This window comes from Coenobita brevimanus, chromosome 40 (genome assembly GCF_032717465.1).
Source record: "Coenobita brevimanus isolate Jiangsu-jjx chromosome 40, ASM3271746v2, whole genome shotgun sequence".
NCBI lineage: Eukaryota > Metazoa > Arthropoda > Malacostraca > Decapoda > Coenobitidae > Coenobita > Coenobita brevimanus.
The window spans coordinates 67,521,000-67,543,014 of NC_136993.1; the positions used below are offsets into that span (position 1 = coordinate 67,521,000).

The 22,015-nt window shown below is 44.6% G+C and overlaps 1 protein-coding gene and 1 non-coding gene across 2 annotated transcripts in view; one reads left to right on the forward strand and one right to left on the reverse strand.

The window, feature by feature from the left end:
- tkv (serine/threonine receptor kinase thickveins) overlaps positions 1–4,981 on the reverse strand; it is an 82,597-nt gene extending 77,616 nt beyond the window's left edge. The window contains exon 1 of the mRNA XM_080270421.1: positions 4,920–4,981. Within this exon, the coding sequence (XP_080126547.1) occupies positions 4,920–4,965 (46 nt within the window). The 5' untranslated portion in view covers positions 4,966–4,981. The remainder of the gene's footprint in view (positions 1–4,919) is intronic.
- On the forward strand, positions 1,995–2,113 carry LOC145397395 (5S ribosomal RNA). The gene has a single exon (XR_013896969.1). It is a non-coding gene; the product is annotated as a 5S ribosomal RNA (ribosomal RNA).
- Positions 4,982–22,015: the final 17,034 nt, after the last annotated feature.

Below are 22,015 nucleotides of genomic sequence, written 5' to 3' on the forward strand. Positions count from 1 at the left end.
AAAATAGCCCCAGCCAAATCTGCGATGACCCTTTTCACAAACTGGACAACTGAACACAGTCACATTCCACACCTCACCATAAACAACACCTCCCTACCACACACACACACACACACCCAAAATCCTTGGTGTAACATACAATACATCAGTGTTATTTAAACAACACATAACAAACAATAAAAGAACACCAAGACTCAATGCCTTGAGGTCACTTGCCCATACAACATTTGGGCACAACAAAGAAACCACCACCACAGTATCTATCTATCTATCTATAGCCAGACGCCTCAATCCCGTACGGGGTGGCCACAAACAAATCGCCACCACAGTATACAAACAATATATACATTCAGTGATGAATTATGCAAGCCCTACTTGGGCTTCTAACCTCACTAAAACACACTACAACACTCTACAGACCATACAGAACATGGCCCTAAAAATAATCACAGGCTGCACAGCTACTACGCCCACAGATCACCTACATCAAGAAACCATAGTCCTCAAAGTCAAGGATCACCTAGACATGAGAGGCACTCAAATTCTTGCTGCAGCCTCCACAAACCCACAACATCCACTACACTACATGGCAACACATCCACACACACCAAGGAACATCAAAACAACACCCAACACACGATATCATACACAAACACTGTCATCTCTCCTCCCTCGCCCACCTCAGACCAGCTACCGGAAGAATATCCATACTCAGATCACTCGCCGCTCCATTCAGTCACTTAAAGACAACACACAGCTCCATGCATGGCCTCCTGACATCCACCCTTGTTAATCCTATCTCCCTCGTGAGGACAGGGTCCACCTGGCCAGGCTGAGATGTGGGCATCATCCATCCCTCTTGAGTTATCAAAAGAGGCTGGATGACTCCATCACTGATGCCTGTCCAGGATGTAACACAGCACCCCATACTATTAAGCACATTATGGAAGACTGCACTGCACACAATCTGCAACACAGCACCCCATACTATTAAGCACATTATGGAAGACTGCATTGCACACAATCACCTATGCCAACAACAACAAAACATACACACCTTGAGAGCTCTGTGGGAAAGCCCTGTCTTAGCCAAGGCCTTCCTTAGGGACTCGGGGCTGTTCGGCCACATTGAATAGGGAACAACTACTACTACTTCCTCCAACCACTCCTTACTCTAGCCACACTCCGAGCTCCAGCCCCACCTGCAGCACATAACATGTCTCCCAAATAAAACTCTTCCACATACTCAAGAGAGTTACCAGCATGATCAGTGCCTTAAAGTGACAAACTGACTCCTTTGGTACCCGGTACTAGGTGTCTTTGCAGGATCATGGGATATCATTGGTACAACTAGGGGCATAACCAGCGAGCACTTTGTGAGACTGAATCGAGGCCTATCACCCACATAATACGTCAATGCCAACTCCAGCTATATGGACATGTGGCCTGCTTCCCTGAGCCTGCTCCTGCTCACAGTATGATCTCTGAATGAGTTAACCCAGGAGTGAGGAGGCCAAGGGGAAGGCCATGTAACTCATGGCTGGAGCAGGTCAATCACTCCTCTTGGGAGATACTTAGAGTGGGAAGAGTCGCTGCCTGGAGGGTTGCACAAAGGGACCCATGTGGGTGAAGTTGGAGGGTGAGTGAGGCTACAGGCCCAGTGGCAGTTGCTCCTTATTGACTGGTTGATTGATAATTTTGAGCTGAGCTGGTTTCTGCTTAGATTCTCTCAGTTTCTCAATAACGTACTATCGATCAGAAGGAAGCGCTATGGAAAGGAGGCACGGCTATGGTATTGTAGTACTGTATCTGCTATCAAGCTACGTGACGTTAGCTTTGGAAGGACAAAAACCTGGGCCAGGTCAGGGTAAAAATAGTACAGTACACTCTTGCTACAATGAACTAATTGGTGTCAGATCCTTGACGTTAAGGCCAAACACTATGCTGTTCAGTATTTTCCCAGGCATCGCAGCTTCTACCAAACAATGATCATTAAATACGGCCATACCACGTTGAGTACACCGCTTCCCGTCTGATCAGCGAAGTTAAGCAACGTTGGGTCTGGTTAGTACTTGGATGGGTGACCGCCTGGGAACACCAGATGCTGTTGGCATCCCTACGTGTCAAGTGGGGTTGGTGGAGGATTAGTGCCCCTCCCTGTAAAACAATTAACTCTAAGCCATTGGCCACCCCGTCTGGGATACATGGCGTCTGGCAATGGATGTTCAGTTGTACAGGCGTACACATTAGAATACAGCTCTTTTTCTCAATAAATGGTTTGTTATGGCTCCTCTCATGATGGTGGCCACCCAGAGACTGATGTATTCTGTGGGATGTGGAGGAGCGCGCGCGTGTGTGTCTATAGGCTCGCCACGCTGGTCAGTGCTTCTCGCATGTCCATTCTTTTACCGAACAAATTAAATGAACATAACATTCGGCCAGTTCAAGATGGTCGTTAAAACCAAAAATCGTTGAAGAGGGTTCAATATATCGGGGGTTTACTGTACAGAGGAAAGATTTTGACTGTTATTGCAGTACTAACTTCAGCAGGTAATGGTAACAAGGAAAATATGTTGCTACTGATGGAGTGAACCCAAAGAAAACACATATCTGTACCTGGTAAAACTCCATATAACTATCTATCTACCGGTACCTATCTCTTTCAAGACACCTTAATCCCGTAAGAGGTGGCCACAAACAAACTGCCTCCATTCGCCCTGTCCCTTGCCATTTTACTGCATAAAACACACCTGGTAAAACACTAAAAAACAGTAAAACTTCACAAAAATATATACCAATTAAAACTTCATTAAGAATGTAAGAAAACACATACCAGTACAGTACCTGGAAAAAACTTCATACGAAAACACAAACTATATAAACCCTATTTGGCATAAAGAGAGAGAGAGAGAGAGAGAGAGAGAGAGAGCGAGCATCGTGGTGTGGATGTGATATAAAGTTTTTGGCGTAATACACTGAGGTGGTTTGGTCATGTGGAGAGGATGGACAGTGAGAGACTAATGAGGGAGAGTGTATGTGAGTGAGGTGGAAGGGGAGGCTGAGGATGAGATGGAGGGATGGAATGGTGGTATATCGTCACCCTCATAAAGAAACTGCCTAAGTCATTTTTCAGCGATTTTTGGATTTTTGCCTAGATCAGTTCTTCATCACGTGGCGCACCCATTGGTATAGCTGCCTTTGCCAGGTCTAGGGTGTGAGTGGTTAAAACGCACCTCAAGTTTCTGCCCAAGTCATTGAAAATTAAGAAAATGAGACAGTTTCTTTTCAATTTCCTGAAAAGTAGACAAAATGACTTAGGCAGTTTCTTTATGAGGTTGATGGTATGAGAGAAGGAGTGTAAGTTGGGGGGAGGGCAGCAAAATGGTGGAGGACAGGAAGACATGGAGGCAATTTGTTTGTGGCCACCCCTTACGGGACTGAGGCATCTGGCAATAGATAGATAAGAGGTGGTTGTAATTATGTCTTTATGGATTACTGAGAAAACTATTGAAATCGAGGAGTCAGCAGAGTAAATACTGACCAAGAGAAATCCCCCAACACTGGTAATAAGCAGATCCTGACAGTCAATCTTATTCTGAACTATATTTTGGTATACTATCTATTTATCTATTGCCAGACGCCATACTCCTGTAAGAGATGGCCACAAACAAATCACCTCCACGTGTCCCCTGCCATTTCGGTAAACATGAACTTTATTTGAGGCAGTAGAGGCATCTTACCAAACCAGTTCTACTTCCTCCTGATAGTCTGTTATATTTTTCTTATTATTTCTGGGATGGTAAATACGTGTTTCATGCAAAATCTGTTTCCCGTTGTTTTAGCTGTTCCGCTGTGTACACTCGTTTGATCTGTTAAGCGTAATGGTGGAGGGACAGTCCGAACCTAACCTAAACTATACCTAATAATTTAATCTAATCTAACTTAACCTAACCTGGCATCCAGTTGGGAGATAGGCCTAAAATCCACCTTTGAGTACACTGACTTAAGATTCTTCCATTATGCCATAAACAAACAATTGCAGGTACAGCTTAAAGAACGTGATAAAAAGTGGGAAATTGTTCAGCAGGAAACGGTAATTTACCACCCTGAAATTAGCCAGAAAAATACAGAAAACAAACTGGAGGAACATGAATGGAATTATAGTTTTTTTTTATGGAAGCAATGATGCACTTGACAGGTTGGTGATGATTGGCTGAATACAACATAACTTCAGTGTCTCTTTACTCGTTAGTATTATTAATGACAATATGTAACTGAGGAAAACATTTGGGTTAGTAAATAAGTTTTTTGGGCATACTGCATTCAGCCAAGCATCACCAACCTGTCAAGTGCGTCTTTGCCTCGATAAACAAAACAGAGTATAGTGAGGTGCTTCTAAGAGTATAGTGAGGTGCTTCTACTGCCTCATATAAAGTGTTTAGTAATCTGTTTTTCTAAGCTAACTAATCCTGCTTGAAATACGAATCTACCAGCTAGCCTACCTTGCCTACCTGAGGTGTGGCTGTGCTAATCCACCACCACCACCCTCCAGCCTGCCACCTTCCCCAACCACAATACCACAGCAGCTCCTATGACCCTCCCAGCGGAATAAAACTGACTGGTAGTAGCCGCACCAAAATACCTGGTACCAGAGTATTCCCGGCCATGAGAGGGTTAATGGCTGGAATATTTACACTCCCTGGTTCATATACTGTTAACAGCAGCAGTATTAACACTCCCAGGCACGGACAGCCGCTCTCAGCTAAATACGCACCCAGTAGTAGGTTATTATTCTCCCATTTGGTGTGGCCGTGGTGGCTGCCATATAATGTAAACAATGTATTTTCTACCATAATACGTACCCCATGCAGGCGAAAGACACCATTAAACTAAAATATGGCAGTTTATGAGACACTTACCTTCTCTGCAGAGGATAAAGCTACATATTAGTAACGCTATGGCCATTTGTTTGTGCACTCCCCTCCCCAGACTTAAGGCCATGGCGGCCATTTTTCACTGAAGCACAAATTCACAAATATAGCCACAGCTGCTAAATTTAGAAGATCTAAAATCTTGCTAAATTTAACAGAACAACCGCAGAAACAATATTATGTTTTTTAGAATAAACTTATCATTAATATATTGATAAAATCTCTAAACATTCACAAGTACTAAATACATGTTCAAATTAGAGGCACTAAAATCTGGGAAATAAGAAAATAAAAATAAGGAAAAACTCTAGCATCTATAGAATAAAAATATAACTAAAATTGATAAAACATGTAAAAAAATATATATTGCTGAACTTGCTCTGAATCGCTTGAGTTGCTAAATATAAGAACGACATAGTGTAGATGAATTGAAAAAAATATATAAACAATATTTAAAAAATTGATTTAATGTAAATAGAATATTGATAAACTCTAAAAATGTCACTGATTATTCAGCAGTAAATAAAAAAAAAAACTTAATATTGTTAGTCTGCCGGGTGAGTAACAGGAGCGTGATCTAGTCTTAAGTGTCGTATTATAAGTGGCATTGGGCATTTCGTACTGTCTTATGAGATAAAAATGAGTCTCCTTGGTTACTGCATTCATTTGATCTTGGCTCATACTCTCGTCGTTAACTTTTGCAGCATATTTCACACAACTAAGTGGCAGAAAAGACCATACAATGGTTCTGCACCCTTTCCATAACATTTTTTTGTGATTAGCATCGTCTTTTCGTGTTAATGTTGTCATAACAGTATTCAAAACCGAAAGTTTAAGCCAGGTTAAAGTAAAAGAGTCTAGTAGTATCTACCCTCCAATCTGAATAAACTTAGCCATCAAATGAACTGATGTAGGTTAGGAATACTCAGTTAGAATTGGCGTACTACAGAAAGGCTAACCTGCCTATAACCTGTTCACTGTAATCAGGCGTAAAGTTGCCCCCACTCTATCTTAAATACTGAGCCATAACAAGAGATTAATACTATAGTGTATAGGGCTAGTCATGAAGAACTGCTACAGGAAGGACACAGAGCCGTAGGATTGTCTTCTCCTTTCAATGAGCTTCATGAAATAAGCTGCAAAAAGACGAAAATCTCCGCCAAGTAAATATGAATGAACTAAGCACCTGGAGATCTAGCAGAAGACGCTATGTTGGCAATCCTGGGACAGTGTTGTCCAGCGCTTCGGTGCTGTGACGTCATAAATGCTGCCGTTTTCAACATATCGTACCGCACATACCCAAACACCTTTTCCCTTCATATATTCACGACTTAATAACGGTACTTAATCGTGTTAAACCTTAGAATACATTTTAAAGTTTTTATCACACCTCAGATTTTGTAATGCATTACTATGCTCAGTATGTCATGATTTTCGTACATTTAAACGTCCTCATACAACCTGTCACACAGGTATAACTAGGTGGTTTAACTAATCGTTTATATCAGTGGTTCTCAAACTTGTTCATTTCATTCCTCACTTGTGGGAATTTTAACATGTTCGTAGCCTCCCTTCAGTTTTCTCTCAAGCCCCTCACAAAATCTATCTATCTATTGCCAGACGCCATAATAAGGGGTGGCCATTTGACTTTGAGTTATTTGTTTTACGGGGAGGGGCACTAACCCTTCACCAACGCACTTGTTGACATGTAGGGAGCACGTATGGTTTGGTTATATGGTTACCACCCAGCGTTGTAAATGGTTTCTTGACTTACAGGAAAACATTTGGCTTGTCACTCAATGTAAAGCCACCTGTAAAGAAAAGTAAAATGCAGTATAATATCACCGAGGACAACCCAACACCCTCAGAAGGAGCCCACAGAGGAGCATATACAGCGCACCTGGACTCCGGGCGACAGGGACATTAGTCCGCCTGGGCCGCGCGCCCCTATGACCCGGAGCTCGCCCGGTACCACCACAGCAGGAAAAAGAGACTACCTTCCAGGCGAGCCGACCACCGACAACCACGGGATGAAGCTGTTACTGCAGCTCCAGTCAGCATCCCTGAGACGGCCGGTAGCCGCTCAACCCTCCTACAGGAGACGGCCTGCAGCCACACTGGAGGTAACCAGGAGACGGCTGGTTGCTACTCTGAAGGTGCCCCTCGAGAGACGGCCTGTAGCCGCTCAACCCCCCTACAGGAGACAGCCTGCAGCCACTCCAGCAGTAACCAGGAGACTGCCAGTAGCTGCTCCCGCCTTCATCAGGAGACGGCCGGTAGCTGCTCCGAAGGTGCCCCTGAGTCAGCCTGTATCCGCTCACTCCCCCAGGCCACGGCCAGTAGCCACGCCCCTAGAAGGCCACAGCCAGTAGCCGGGCCCTATGGTAGGAGACAGGTGGTAGCTGCACCTTCTTCAGGTGCTGACTCCTGCCCACCAACCTACGACCCAGAGGGAGCCCCCAGCCTGGAGGAGTACTGGAGAGGCCCCGTGACTACCACCGGGCTCTTTTCCCTGCCGCCGGTTCCTGAGAGGACTCACCTGACGGACCCCGACGTAGGCCGACGCCGCAGCCCCCTCCTGACGGCGTCCCCGACTGCCAGGGACTGCAGTCCTTGGGACCTCCAGACCGCCCTCAGAACCCCTGGGTGGGACCTCCCTACACCCCGACGCCGGAGATCTTCGTCCTCCATCAGGCGCCTGAGCGAGAAGTTCAGGCAGCTATTCGGCCCCAGCCCTGAGGGCCAGACTCCCGCCCCAAGCCCCGAAAGTGCTAGACCCTTCACCACCAGCAGCCCCGGACGAGAGAGGACTCCCCTATGCGTGATCCCTTGGCCCCTGAACACAGAGGCCCCTGGTGGAACTCAGCCCCGTCAGTAGTGAGGCTGAGTCACCTCCGCCGCTCTCGTACCTGACCACCACGACGCCCAGACGCGAAAGTGAGTGACAGTGAAAGCACAGTGTCCGTGACATAGTGACGTAAAGGCAGAGCAGTGAGTTAACAGAATAAAGGAAGTCAGTGAGAAAAGCATCAGTAACAGGATAAAAGAGTGGTGAAATGAGCGAGGTAACAGTGAAACAGAGAACACGGCAAGGCAGTGAAATACGGGGTCTATCACAGCGAACACGCTACCAAATAGTGACGCCGCACCACACTAAGATCGTACGCAGGCCCCAGTGTTAAAGTAATAATTACCCGCAGTGAAACGGTGCCACCAATTCCACCAATATACAGAACCTTGACTTCCTGCAATAATAGTGCATAACCTCTCTGCCCTAAGTGCTATCCACCTTACCCGACCTTGTCCTGAGTAGTATCCTGCGTAATACTAACACCCATATCTAGGCCTAAGAATTATAATTGTCCAGTATACCTGTATTTGTGACATCTACCCGTTCCACTGTAGAATTTAGTAATATACATGTAAGGTTGTTGCCTTGAGTTTTTGAAGTGACAGGAAAGATGGAAGAAAGAGGAAGAGAGGAGGACAGGCACAGAAAAAGATTGATAAAGGCTTAGGAAGTAGTAGGCAGCACTACATAAAGTGAGTGGATGATGGTCGCCACCACCTACCACCCCTCACAAAATAATGATAAAAAAAAAAATAATAATGTTTTGGCGCTCTACTTATTCCAGTGCTTACAACTGTCAATCAGATGGCATATTTTGTTACGTATCAAGGGGATGGATGACACTGTTTGCTTGCAGTCACTCGACTGATTCCAGGTTGTCACTGATAACACACTTCAGTCCACAGCCAATCGGTTCCGGCTTTTACTTTTTATGTGCAGAAGGTTGGCGACACCAGATTCTCATAAAAATGTTGTGGAAAATGGCAAGAGGACTCTGAGTGCCATTTCACAGACATACACTGATTTGCTACTTACACTAGCCGGCCATGGCCCCCCTAAAACCCCGCCGTGGCCCCCTTTTTGGGTCATGGTTCCCAGTCTGAGAATCAGTGGTTTATACAGATCAGATATCAGACAGATCCTGCACCCAGGCCAGAGGCCTCTATGTCCACATCTCCATAAACAGTCCACGTAATGTACTCGGGTTATTCGGTGTCTGGCCGGCATAACCTCAAGTCTGCCTTGAAAATAAAAAACTACCTCCTGCCTTGCCCAGTATCTATCTAGCCTAGCCTTGAATGCGGCCAAAGTTGAAGCACCTACGACCTGTTCTGGCAGACTACTCCATACATTCACCACACGCGCAGTAAAATAATTTTGTCTAATTTTGGTATTGCTCCTTATTTTCTCCATCTTATATGAATGTCCTCTTGTAATTCCATCCGCTCTAATATGTACTTTCAGTGGTGCTGTGTGGCCATAAATACCTTTGATGATTTTGAATACTTCAGCCATATCTCCCCCAAGTCTCCTATATACTAGTGTAGGGAGCTCAAGTGTTTGCAGGCGTTCCTTGTATGACAAACTTCTTAATCCAGGTAGCATTTTGGTTGCCCTCCTCTGAACGTTTTCCACTTAAATAATATCTTTCTTTCTGTGTGGTGACCAAACTGAATGACCATATTCCAGGTGGCTTCTGATTAGAGCAGGGTACAAGTAGCCTACTTGAAGGACATGTGATCCAGATTTACAAAGGTCCTTCTAATTACGCCCGCCATTTGGTTGGCTTTGTTGACCTTCTGCTGAATAATGCTCTTCAGATCTTAAATTTTTATCAGCAATAATCCCCAAGTCTTTCTCTGAGTCAAACCCTCTCAAATCCACTACATAATCATTCCCACAAGCGTCCACACTTTGCATAGTATATATCCTTGGATCCTTAGTTTCCCATTCTCGAGACTGTCATTGATCAGTATTTGTCTGGATGAAGCTTTAAATACCACTTGTCTGACCACGTTAACAATTTATTCATATCGTCTTGTAACATTTTCTGATCACCGTCTGGGTCTGTCTCCCGAAGGCACTTTGTGTCATTCGCGAACATGAACACTGGAGAACTGATTTCGTCGGGGAGATCATTTATGTAAATCAGAAACAGAGTCTGACCAAGTACACTTCCCTGAGGCATCCCACTAGTTACCTCCACACAGTCCGAATACTCTCCTCCTACTCCTACCTACTGTGTCCTGCCTTTTAAAAATATCTCAGTCCATCTCAATATCTTCCCCCTGATTCCATACCCTCTTACGTTTTCCAATAAACGTCGGTGTGGCACTGTATCGAATGCTTTTCTGATATCGAAGTAAGCCACATCTACCTCCTTATCCTCATCCAAGGCTTTCGTCCACATGTCCATCACTCTAAGCAGCTGCAGTGTGGTTGACCTACCCTTCATAAACCCATGCTGGTTCATACTAAAGAGCTCATTTTCCACCATATGCTGTACAACTTCATCTCTAATAATTGATTCAAGTATTTTACACACAACTGAGGTTAAACTAAGAGGCCTATAATTACCCGGGTCTTGTCGACTGCCTTTTTTGTATATCGCTGTTATATTAGCCTGTCGCCAAATGTCCGGTGTCTGACTACTGTTGAGTGAATTGTTAAATAATACAGCCAAGGGCACACTTAGCTCTCTACTTAATTCATTCAACAACCTCGGGTGTACATCGTCCGGTCCCTGTGATTTATTCGTCCGTATGTTCTCCAGTTTCCTCCTGACTACCTCCGGAGTGATTTTTATGTTCTCAAGTGATTTGTGCCACACCTTGCCTCCAAACTCTGGTACAGTCCCCACAGGTTCGATTTTGTAAACACTACCAAAATAGTCAGCCAAAACCTGAGCTTTTTCCTTATCTGAATTTGTTATATCCCCATCCTGTCCTGTTCTTTTCAGATCAGCTGCTCCTGTTGTTACCTTCATTCGTTCTCTGACGGACCTTCAGAGATGTTTTGGCAGATCCCTAACATGTCTTGCCGTCTCTTTCTCACACTCCTTCTGTTGGGCCCGTGTCCTTCGTCTTACCTGATTTTTAAGTTTGGTATATTCCTTGTACTGTCCCGGCTCACTGGTCTCGATATACCTTTGCCATGCTCTATGTTTTTTCTTAGCCCTGAGATATTTCATCATCCAGTTTCTCCTTGTACCGTCCATCACTTCCCTGTCGTACTGTTCGACTAGACACATACTGTTCCCATGCATCCTTCAGTAAATTCTCAGTTTTCTCCCATTGTGCTTCTGCATCGAGATTTGCCAATTCTTTGCTCCAATCCTTGTCTAATAAGGCCCGAATTTCCCCATAATTTCCTGTGTCGTAAAGATATCTCCTTTTTTTTTATTATTTTCTCTGCCCTGCAATGTAGGTTACACATTAGCAAGCAGTGATCACTCTTACCCAACAGAGCGACATGCTAGACGTCAGAAACCATGTGCTGTTCACTAGTGATTATCAAGTCTAGTTTGTGTGGTAATCTGATCCCCTACCACGAGTGTCCTGCTCCACATGCTGATATAAGTATACATCGCGTAATGCCTCAACAATCTGAAATTCCTCTGAGTCCGTGCTGCCTCTGACTGTCCAATTGTCCAGTTAATGCCAGGATAATTAAAATCCCCAGCTGTCAGGATACATGCAGTCCTAGTTTTCCCCTATTCCGGTCAGTAGCTTCCTCAGTTTCTCATTGCTGTCAGTGGTACTGTTTGGACTTCTTTACACACAGCCTATCATACTGTTCTCATCATTTAGCATTTTCAGTTTAAGCCACAGCATTTCCTCAAAGTCTGTGCTGACTTTTATCTCTCTTGCCGATAGGGAAACCTCAGTATATATTGCCACCCCCATTTTAGAGCTATTGCAATTGGACATATATAACTCATACTCCGGAATTTTATATTCTGCAGGAGTCGGGACATGTCTAGTAGATTTGGGATACACCTCAACCACAAGAATATCCATAGATTTAATCTCTGCACAGCGAACTCTCAATCGTAATACCTCCATTTTATTTAGTAGGGAGTCTGGATTGGTATACCACACGCTGAGTACATTTTGCTCTTTCTTCACACTGCAACTGCCTAAATTTCTGCTCCTTGTCATCTCTAACTTATTTTAATGTGGATGTGATGCACTTACTACTTTTTCTGAGTCCTCTTTATCCAGAGGTTGTCTGCACCTCTCACTCTGTATATATACCTTCCTGACCGGTCCTCTCCCTCTTTTCGTTTCGCTTGCTCCAGTAATGCCTGTCTGTTTTTCCTCTGGTTTGGGGTATAGTCAGGGTCAATCGAAATTCCAGCAAATTTACCAGTAGCATTTGCAAGTGAACTCAATCTGCTCATAAATTTGTATTTGGTGGCCTCAGAGTCTACCGTTACTAACACTGGCCTATTCTTACCATCTTCCTTCTTTCCTTGACGCGTTGCTGATATACTGGCTGGTGTAACATCTGGGATATACAGCAGCCTTGAGTTTAGTGCATTCACATATCTTTTATCCATCTCAGCTTGTTCTGTTTTGTCCACACCTTCCATCTCCTCAACATTAAATATGACCAGATTCTTTCTACGGCTTTCCTTATCCCGTATCTCTCTCTCTCTCTCTCTCTCTCTCTCTCTCTCTCGCTCTCTCTCTCTCTCTCTGTCCACAATTGCTTCATGATCTACAACACCCATCCCACTGTTCTCACCTGCATTATGTTGTTAAACCAGGCCTATGGTGCCCTGGTTATACCCTTCCTTGGCCAATGCATCCTTCACCATTTTAGTGGCCTTTGGCAGTGAGCGATCTATTGCATCAGAAACAGCAACCTCTATTTCCCCAGAAAGATTCTCCTGTATGGAAAGTTCTAGAGCTGCCATCTTGTGCGTCAACTCTCTCTCAAACTGCTGCTGCCTCCTAGTCATTTCACTGTATTGTTGTCTCCCCATGTTGACTACCATGTGGAATATTTGCTCACACTCTTCCTTACAGTAGCTGAAGTTCCAGTGCAGCTGTTCTCCTGCTTTCTCCTCAAGAAATTGTATACATGGGGCGGGATGCCCTCACAGTTAGCATGACACTATTTTTGACACACCTCACACTGCAAAGCACTATCATCTCCTTTGACCTCGCTGCTGCATGACCTACACATATTTGTGGTTTTCCCACTCGCTGAACCCTCAGGGCGCTCACTCTGCTTGCCAGTTGTTTTAGGTCTGCAGCTAATTTCCTTTCCACCTGCCGCTGCTCCTTCGTCCACCAGGTACCTGCACCGCCAGTTTCATCTCCCACTTCGCGCTTTCTCTCCTTCCTTCCTGAATTGCGTAAACTGCAGCTTCCAGTACTCATCTCCCTGACCACCACCACCAGACTGACTAGTATCCACGACAGGCTGGCTGCACCTGCTCTCACTCATTGAAGAAAATATACGGTTTTCCTTGAGCCACTAGCCACGTCCAACTCCCTTATAAATCTCCCGTAAGTATTATAATATTTGCATCTCCATAACGGCTGAGATTTGGACCCATGTCGATATAGCTTTTTTTTCTCCTAATTCTATCTCTCTTTATCTATCTATTGCCAGACGCCTTAATCCCGTAAGGGGCGGCCACAAACAAATCGCCTCCATGTCGCCCTGTCCCCGGCCATTTCACTGCCCTTCCTCCAGCCCACACACACACCCTCTCATATACCTCTCCGCTCCATCTCTCCATCTCATCCTCGGTCTACCCTTCCTTCTACCCCCCTCCACCTCACTCACATACACTCTCCAAGGTTATAGGCTTTCCTCCCGTAACAATTCAAAGTTACCCATTTATTATTCGTTTTCTCTCATTTTTGCAACAAAGAAAATGGTAGTTAATTGGGTAACTATACTATTTGTCGGTCTCTCTCTCTCTCTCTCTCTCTCTCTCTCTCTCTCTCTTTTCGTCTCCTCTCTTAATCTTTTTTTTTATTTCCTTCCATTCTCTCCCCGTCCCCTTCTCTCTCTCTCTCTCTCTCTCTCTCTCTCTCTCTCTTACCAGTCCATCTATCCGTCTATCCATTTATCTATCAATCAATTAATCCTTTTATGCCCCATCAGCAGAGTAGGGACCCGGGGCTAGGTACCTCACTCCCGAAATATACGGCGAGGGTGACCAGCCTGCATCTCCCCTGAGCAGCATTATGTGAGCAATAAACCCCAACCAGCCCTCGAATTTAAACCCTTACAGACTCCATATAACAGAAGCGTCGGAACCCACTAGTCCACCGGGTTTCATGAGGCTTGATTTGACTAGTAACCAAGGAGACTCATTCCTACCACATAACAAAGATCCCTAACCCCTTTCAGCTCAGTTGATGGCCAGGTGTAGTCAGATTGGAGGCTTGATTGGACTAGTAACCAAGGAGACTCAACGAAATTCACGCAACAACTCAATATATATATGTTGTTTGAGTGACCCAGGCCCGTCGGGTGAAAACACACTAATAGGCTAGAGGTATATGAGAGATGGGTGAGGGAAAGTGTGTGGGGGAGGGCAGCGACATGGCAGGAGACAGAGTGACATGGAGGCGATTTGTTTGTGGCCACCCTTTACGACATTAGGGCGTCTGGCAATGGGTAGATAGATAGATAGATAGACACACGTTAGTGGAGGGGTTATCTATTGGCTTCGTTGACCTCTTTCTAACTAAACATATCTTCTCTAAGTAAAATATAAGTGTGTAGAGAGAGAGCAAAGTAAGTACACAGCATTCACAGAGGGCATACCTCCACCAACACCTGTACCAGACAACTTAGATCACCACCAAAATCTGTTCAACTCATCCTTGGCCAACGACCCGCATATCCACAAAACCTCATTCAAATATATCAATAACTTTCTGAGATATCCTATGCACAAACAAACAAGCAAACAAATGAAAACGAGACAGGCAGAGCGCTTGCCGGATGGACCAAAGAATAGTTTTGGGAATGACAATATGGCTGTTTCTTAGTGCAATGTTTTTTGTTTTTTTTTCCCCTCCTCTGCTTAGTTGTCGCCGGCGTGTTGTCATTTGGCTACATTATTCTCACGTCACTGCCAGGCACAGGATGGAATTCCGAGGCTAAAAATTGTATTGCCAGCTGCGCCAGACGTTTCCCTTCAATTTGGTAAGGAAAAAAAGGAAAAAAATCTGTCTATCTGTCTATTACCAGACGCCTTAATCCCATAAGGGGTGGCCACAAACAAATCGCCTTCATGTCGCCCCGTCCCCCGCCATTTCACTGCCCTGCTCCCAGCTCACATCCCCCTCTCTCATATACCTCTCCACTCCATCCCTCCATCTCATCCTTGGCCTCCCCCCCCTCTCCCCCCCTCCACCTCACACACATACATTTCCTCGTCAGTCTCTCACTCTCCATCCTCTCCACATGGCCAAACCACCTCAGGGTGTTTCTCCTAACGCTTCCTATCACATCCACATCCACACCTCACTCACATACATTCTCCAAGTCAGTCTCTCACTCTCCATCCTCTCCACATGGCCAAACCACCTCAGTGTGTTTCTCCTAACGCTTCCTATCACATCCACATCCACACCACACACACATACACTCTCCAAGTCAGTCTCTCACTCTCCATCCTCTCCACATGGTCAAACCACCTCAGTGTGTTTCTCCTAACGCTTCCTATCACATCCACATCCACACCACACTCACATACACTCTCCTCGTCAGTCTCTCACTCTCCATCCTCTCCACATGGCCAAACCACCTCAGTGTGTTTCTCCTAACGCTTCCTATCACATCCACATCCACACCACACTCACATACACTCTCCTCGTCAGTCTCTCACTCTCCATCCTCTCCACATGGCCAAACCACCTCAGTGTGTTTCTCCTAACGCTTCCTATCACATCCACATCCACACCACACTCACATACACTCTCCTCGTCAGTCTCTCACTCTCCATCCTCTCCACATGGCCAAACCACCTCAGTGTGTTTCTCCTAACGCTTCCTATCACATCCACATCCACACCACACTCACATACACTCTCCTCGTCAGTCTCTCACTCTCCATCCTCTCCACATGGCCAAACCACCTCAGTGTGTTTCTCCTAACGCTTCCTATCACATCCACATCCACACCTCACTCACATACACTCTCCTCGTCAGTCTCTCACTCTCCATCCTCTCCACATGGCCAAACCACCTCAGTGTGTTTCTCCTAACGCTTCCTATCACATCCACATCCACACCACACTCACATACACTCTCCTCGTCAGTCTCTCACTCTCCATCCTCTCCACATGGCCAAACCACCTCAGTGTGTTTCTCCTAACGCTTTCTATCACATCCACATCCACACCACACTCACATACACTCTCCTCATCAGTCTCTCACTCTCCATCCTCTCCACATAGCCAAACCACCTCAGTGTGTTTCTCCTAACGCTTCCTATCACATCCACATCCACACCACAACGCTCCTTCACTTCCTCATTTGTCAGTCGATTTTCGAAATTAGAAAGAAATACTGCCAGGGGTGGGGGGCGCCGGGACCCAGCGATATCCGGGACCACGGCCATTGAGGGGCTTCATCCCCCCCAACCCCCCAGGGCCTTTGACAGATTTTGATGACAGTACTGTAGGCTGCCAGGGTTGTAAATATCTACTGCCAGGGTTGTAAATATCTACTGCCAGGGTTGTGAATATCTACTGCCAGGGTTGTGAATATCTACTGCCAGGGTTGTAAATATCTACTGCCAGGGTTGTAAATATCTACTGCCAGGGTTGTAAATAGCTACTGCCAGGGTTGTAAATATCTACTGCCAGGGTCTGTGAATATCTACTGCCAGGGTCTGTGAATATCTTGTTTAAACAGATTGGAGCAAAACTGTTACCTGTAGAAAGCAGACAGACAGACAGACAGATAGACAGAGAGACAGACAGACAAACATGCGGAACTGACCAACATGCCTGCCAGTCCATCGATTCCGGCAAGTAACAAACAACAGCGGTGAATACAGACCCTCCCCCACTCTGGTTGACGAGGGTAATAGAGGAAAAAATTCTCTCTCTCTCTCTCTCTCTCTCTCTCTCTCTCTCTCTCTCTCTCTCTCTCGACCTATAAATTCCTCTCTCTCTAGATCAGCAAATCCCCCCCCTCTCTGTCTGTCTGTCTGTCTGTCTGTCTGTCTATCTGTCTGTCTATCTGTCTGTCTGTCTGTCTGTCTCTCTCTCTCTCTCTCTCTCTCTCTCTCTCTCTCTCGGTAACGCAGTCCACATCCATAAACCACTCCCCTACCCGCCAATAATCGAACCCACATCCATTGGGACATAACACTACTTCTCACCAATCTACAGAGGGTCTAAGTGGGGCCAGATCTGTTGAATATGCAGCCATGGAGGATGAGAGACTGACGAGGAGAGTGTATGTAAGTGAGGTGGAGGGGGGAGAGGGAGGGGGAGGCCGAGGATGAGATGGAGGGATGGAGTGGAGAGGTATATGAGAGAGGGTGTGTGTGAGCTGGGAGCAGGGCAGTGAAATGGCGGGGGACAGGGCGACATGGAGGCGATTTGTTTGTGGCCGCCCCTTAAGCCTTGTACACACCGAGATACAATGTTCAGAGACAGTCGAGCGACTATGTATCTGGACTGTTGCGATACAGTCCAGATACAGACGGGCGACAGTTCAGAGACACACTGGAGACAAGGCAACTTTGTCTCTGGATTGTCTAGAGACTTGCGAGACGGTCGCTACACATTTCTGCTACTTTCTAGCTGGACTGTTGCTGGACAATTGAGAGAGAGTCCAGCGACTTTGTCTCCACTAACTTGTTACTTTGTTGTATTAAACTCAAGAAGTGATATTCCAGTCACTGACAAAATGTACATGTGAAGATATGTATACCGGTCTCTCTCTCTCTCTCTTTGAATAATTGCCCAAACCAACAGTGGAATCGCTAAAGCTAATATTTATGTCATGACTGACCCATAAACTTACACATAATTTTTCAACGATGTATGTAAAACGTGTAAATATACTATAATTATTATTAGGGCAGAGCCATATACTTACAGTATAATCTTTCAACGATGATGTATTAGTTTTATGCAAAATTAGAGTATATAAATATACTCTGTAATTATTTAGGATAGACCCATAGACATATAATTATTCAATGTATGTACAATTGTTAATGTAAAAATTTGTGAATACTGACGCCTCACAGCAGGAGGCTTGCATTTGTAAATGCAAATCTTAAAAAAAAAAAAAAAAAAAAAAAAAAAAAAAAAAAACTCCGTCCTCCGTTGCCCAACCCCTCCGCAGCGAGCAAATTGTACCTTGTCTCCCATATCTAGTGGTAGACAAGATGCAGCCGAAATCTTGTCTCTGGACTGTCGCGCGACTGTCCAGCGACAGATTTAGACTTTCCTGAGACAGTCGTGCAAGTCTAGTGACATTGTCGCGCGACTTTTGCTGGATAAAGTATCTCGGTGTGTAGAGTCATAAGAAAATGTATCGTTACCCCACGAATGTTCGATGCTAAACGAACGTTAGCTGGGCTATGTGGGCGGGTCCTTGCGTTCGCCCCTCCCCTATCTAGGGTTGCCATATCACAATCCCATTACAAGAGTTGGAATAATGAGCAAGAATGAGCCATATGGCGGGGAAATATATAGGACGTGTTTGCGTTACCCTGAGTGCCCCGCCGGGGATTAATAATGAAACTCGGCAGGTTTATTATTTTCCTACTGTTCAACACTTATTATCTATGGAATACAACAAATAAATTATTTTGGAGGGTATTAAATCTATAGGCATCGACTGTTTTTTTTCTAATGATAGTCTAGCAGGGGTGCACGAGTTCATTTGTTTGCTTTAGATGGGTTGTTAAATGCTTCAGATGGATGCTTCAGACGTCTAGAGGCTGTTTTGGACGCAGGGGGTGGGTATACAAAATATTAAAACAATGAGACTGAACATGTATTATTATTTTCCTTCTACTCAACATTTATTATATGTAGAAAGCAATACTTATCATCATTACACTGAAATTTACTAACTTGGCTTGTATCGGCTAAAATACTATCATAAGTCTGGCATGGGTGCACATATTCATTGCCCGTCTGCATGTGCGTTGCCGACTTCACACCATTCGGTTATATTTTTATTTAATGAATTCGGTGCCGGATAAGAAAGCGCATTGTCTCTATGCACAGAGGCCAAACGATCTAATTAGCTTTTATTACATCTAGCACAAATTCTAATATCTGTGTCTCACATAACCGACATTGAAGGGTTTGCGGTTCAAACTTTCCTGTCTCGTCATTCCACAGCACTTGGTCGTTGTGTCATAGTGCATAGCTCATAGCTCTGAAGGGTAACGATAGTTTTTCTTATGACTGTAAAGTACGTGACCCAGAGACAGTGTCTAGCGACTGTTGCGAGACAAATTTAGATTTTTCTGAGACAGATGCGAGACAGTTCAGAGACAGTGTTGCGCGACTTGTATCTTGGTGTGTACGAGACTTTACGGGATTAAGGCGTCTGGCAATAGATAGACAGATAGATAGATAGATAAACTCCAATTCCACATATATCTTTTAATAATAATCTATAATATAATGGGTAACACACAGCCTCTGTCGGTGAAAAAAAAAAAAACATACAAAGCTTCAGTAGTAGTATTTTTGTTTTAAGACAATGAATGGAAGAAAAACAAAGAAAAACAAAAACAGGATTGTAATGGACGCTCCCTAACCCACCCCAGTGAGCGATTTATTTTGTGTTGTTGTTGGTGGTGGTGGTGTTCTTCTTCCTCCTCCTCCTCCTCCTCCTCCTTCTTCTTCTACTTCTTCTTCTTCTTCTTCTTCCTCCTCCTCCTCCTCCTTCTCTTCTTCTTCTTCTTCTACTATTATTATTATTATTGTTATTTTCATTATTATTATTATTATTCCTTTCCTACTCCCACTGCCACGCCCACACCAGCAGACTGAGCTAAGTGGGGTTCTGCAGCGTCATTTTCACACCACCTCTTGTACTCCTTTCACTTTGACTTGGCCCAGATTTTTGTCTTTTTCCAGCTTATTTTTTCAGTAGCACTTCTTCGTGACTAACGCTATGTTCTTGAGTTAACGCATCCTTTCCGTAGCACTTCTTCGTGACTAGCGCTGTTCTCCAGTTAATATATCCTTCCTAAGCACTTCTTCGTGACTAGCGCTGCTCTCCAGTTAATACATATCCTTCCTAAGCACTTCGTGACTAGCGCAATGTTCTAGAGTTAGTATCCTTTCCATAGCACTTCTTCGTGACTAGCGCTATGGTCTTGAGTTTAAATATTCATTCCATAGCACTTCTTCGTGACTAGCGCTGTGTTCTGTTCAATGCTATAACTCAGCACTCAAGATGGAGGGAAGTCAATTTTAGGCCAAATTAAGGTGAAAGGAGTATAGAAATTACTCTTATGGCACCTTAACACCTGTCTATTAGCGAGTTATTTTTACCTAAAAGCCGTGTATTCTCCCATTATTCATTAGGGAAGTAAAAATGAATTAAGTATCCCATCAGAAGCGTAGGGTCCCGGGGCTAGGCTATTCACTCCTGACATATAAGGCAAGGGTGACCAGCCTCCCTCGCCCCTGGGTGGCATTATGTAAGCCTCCCCTCAGATGTAAACGCTTGCTGCCCCCATCCGGTTGGAGCACCTTACCCCACTAGACCACCAGGCGTCATTTGGTGATATGGTTACCACCCAGCGTAGACAATTACTTCATGGGTTACTGTAAACTATTCTGATGCAACAGGAAAAATAAATCGCTAAGGAAGAGGTGATAGGGAGACTCTCAGGGTTGCATTAGACGTGGAATTGAAGCTTCGAAGCAAATGTTCCTCAGCGATTTATTTTGCCAAGTATTTACCTCATTATGCTCTTGTATTCCCTTGTATTCTCTTTCAGTTTGCGTGTGTGTGTGTGTGTGTGTGTTACCACAATAACTTCGCAACCGCTCGAGGTATCATCACAAAATTGTACAGGTGTGTAGTAGGGATGAAAATCTTCTACGAGTTCAAAATTGGTCAAAGTAGGTCAAGGTCAAGGTCATATTCCGAGCCGCGCTAGATATGTATTGGGTGTCCCTTTAATATCGATAGAGTTTGTTTATAAATCGCTCAGGAAAAGGTGTTAGGGAGTGTCCATTACCACTTATATGTACCGTAGACTCACAGGTATTTTATAGAATATTTACATTATTAGCATCACTACTACCATCATCATCACTACCATCGTCATCATAATCATAACCACCATCATCATCATCATCTTCACTACCACCACCACCATCATCATCATTACCACTACTGCCATCATCATCACTACCATCGTCATCATAATCATCACCACCATCATCATCATCATCACCATCATCATCACTACCATTATCATTACCGTCATCGTCATCACCATCACAATTACTACTGCCATTTTCATCACTACCATCATTACTACTGCCATCATCATCACCATCATCATTACTATTGCCATCTTCATCACCACTACCATCATCATCATCATCATCACCACCATCACCACCATCATCACCATCACCATCACCTTCATCACCATCATCACCACCATCACCATCACCATCATCATTGCCACCACCACCATCATCACCATCACCACCATCATCATCATCACCATCACTACCATCATCATCATCATAATCACTACTGCCATCTTCATCATCACTACCATCGTCATCATAATCACCACCACCATCATCATCATCATCACCACCATCATCATCATCACCACCATCATCATCATCACCATCACCACCAGCATCATCATCACCACCATCACCATCATCATCACCATCATCACCATCATCACCATCATCATCACCACCATCACCATCGTCACCACCACCATCATCATCACCACCATCACCATCGTCACCACCACCACCATCATCACCACCATCACCATCATCATCACACCCAAGTCGTGCATAAGTCAGCATTTTTTCCCCTTGTCATCCAGGAACAGGCTTGACCACGTAAGCAGACAAGTTTTCAAGGCTTTCTCTATTATTACTTTACCGACTCCTATTTCTCGACGATTTTGTGCTTTATTTCGTGTTTTCTGCCATTTTTTGAGTTAGACGGATTGATTTGATGCTGCAGGTGGCTGGAAATAAGTCTTTGGGAATTATATA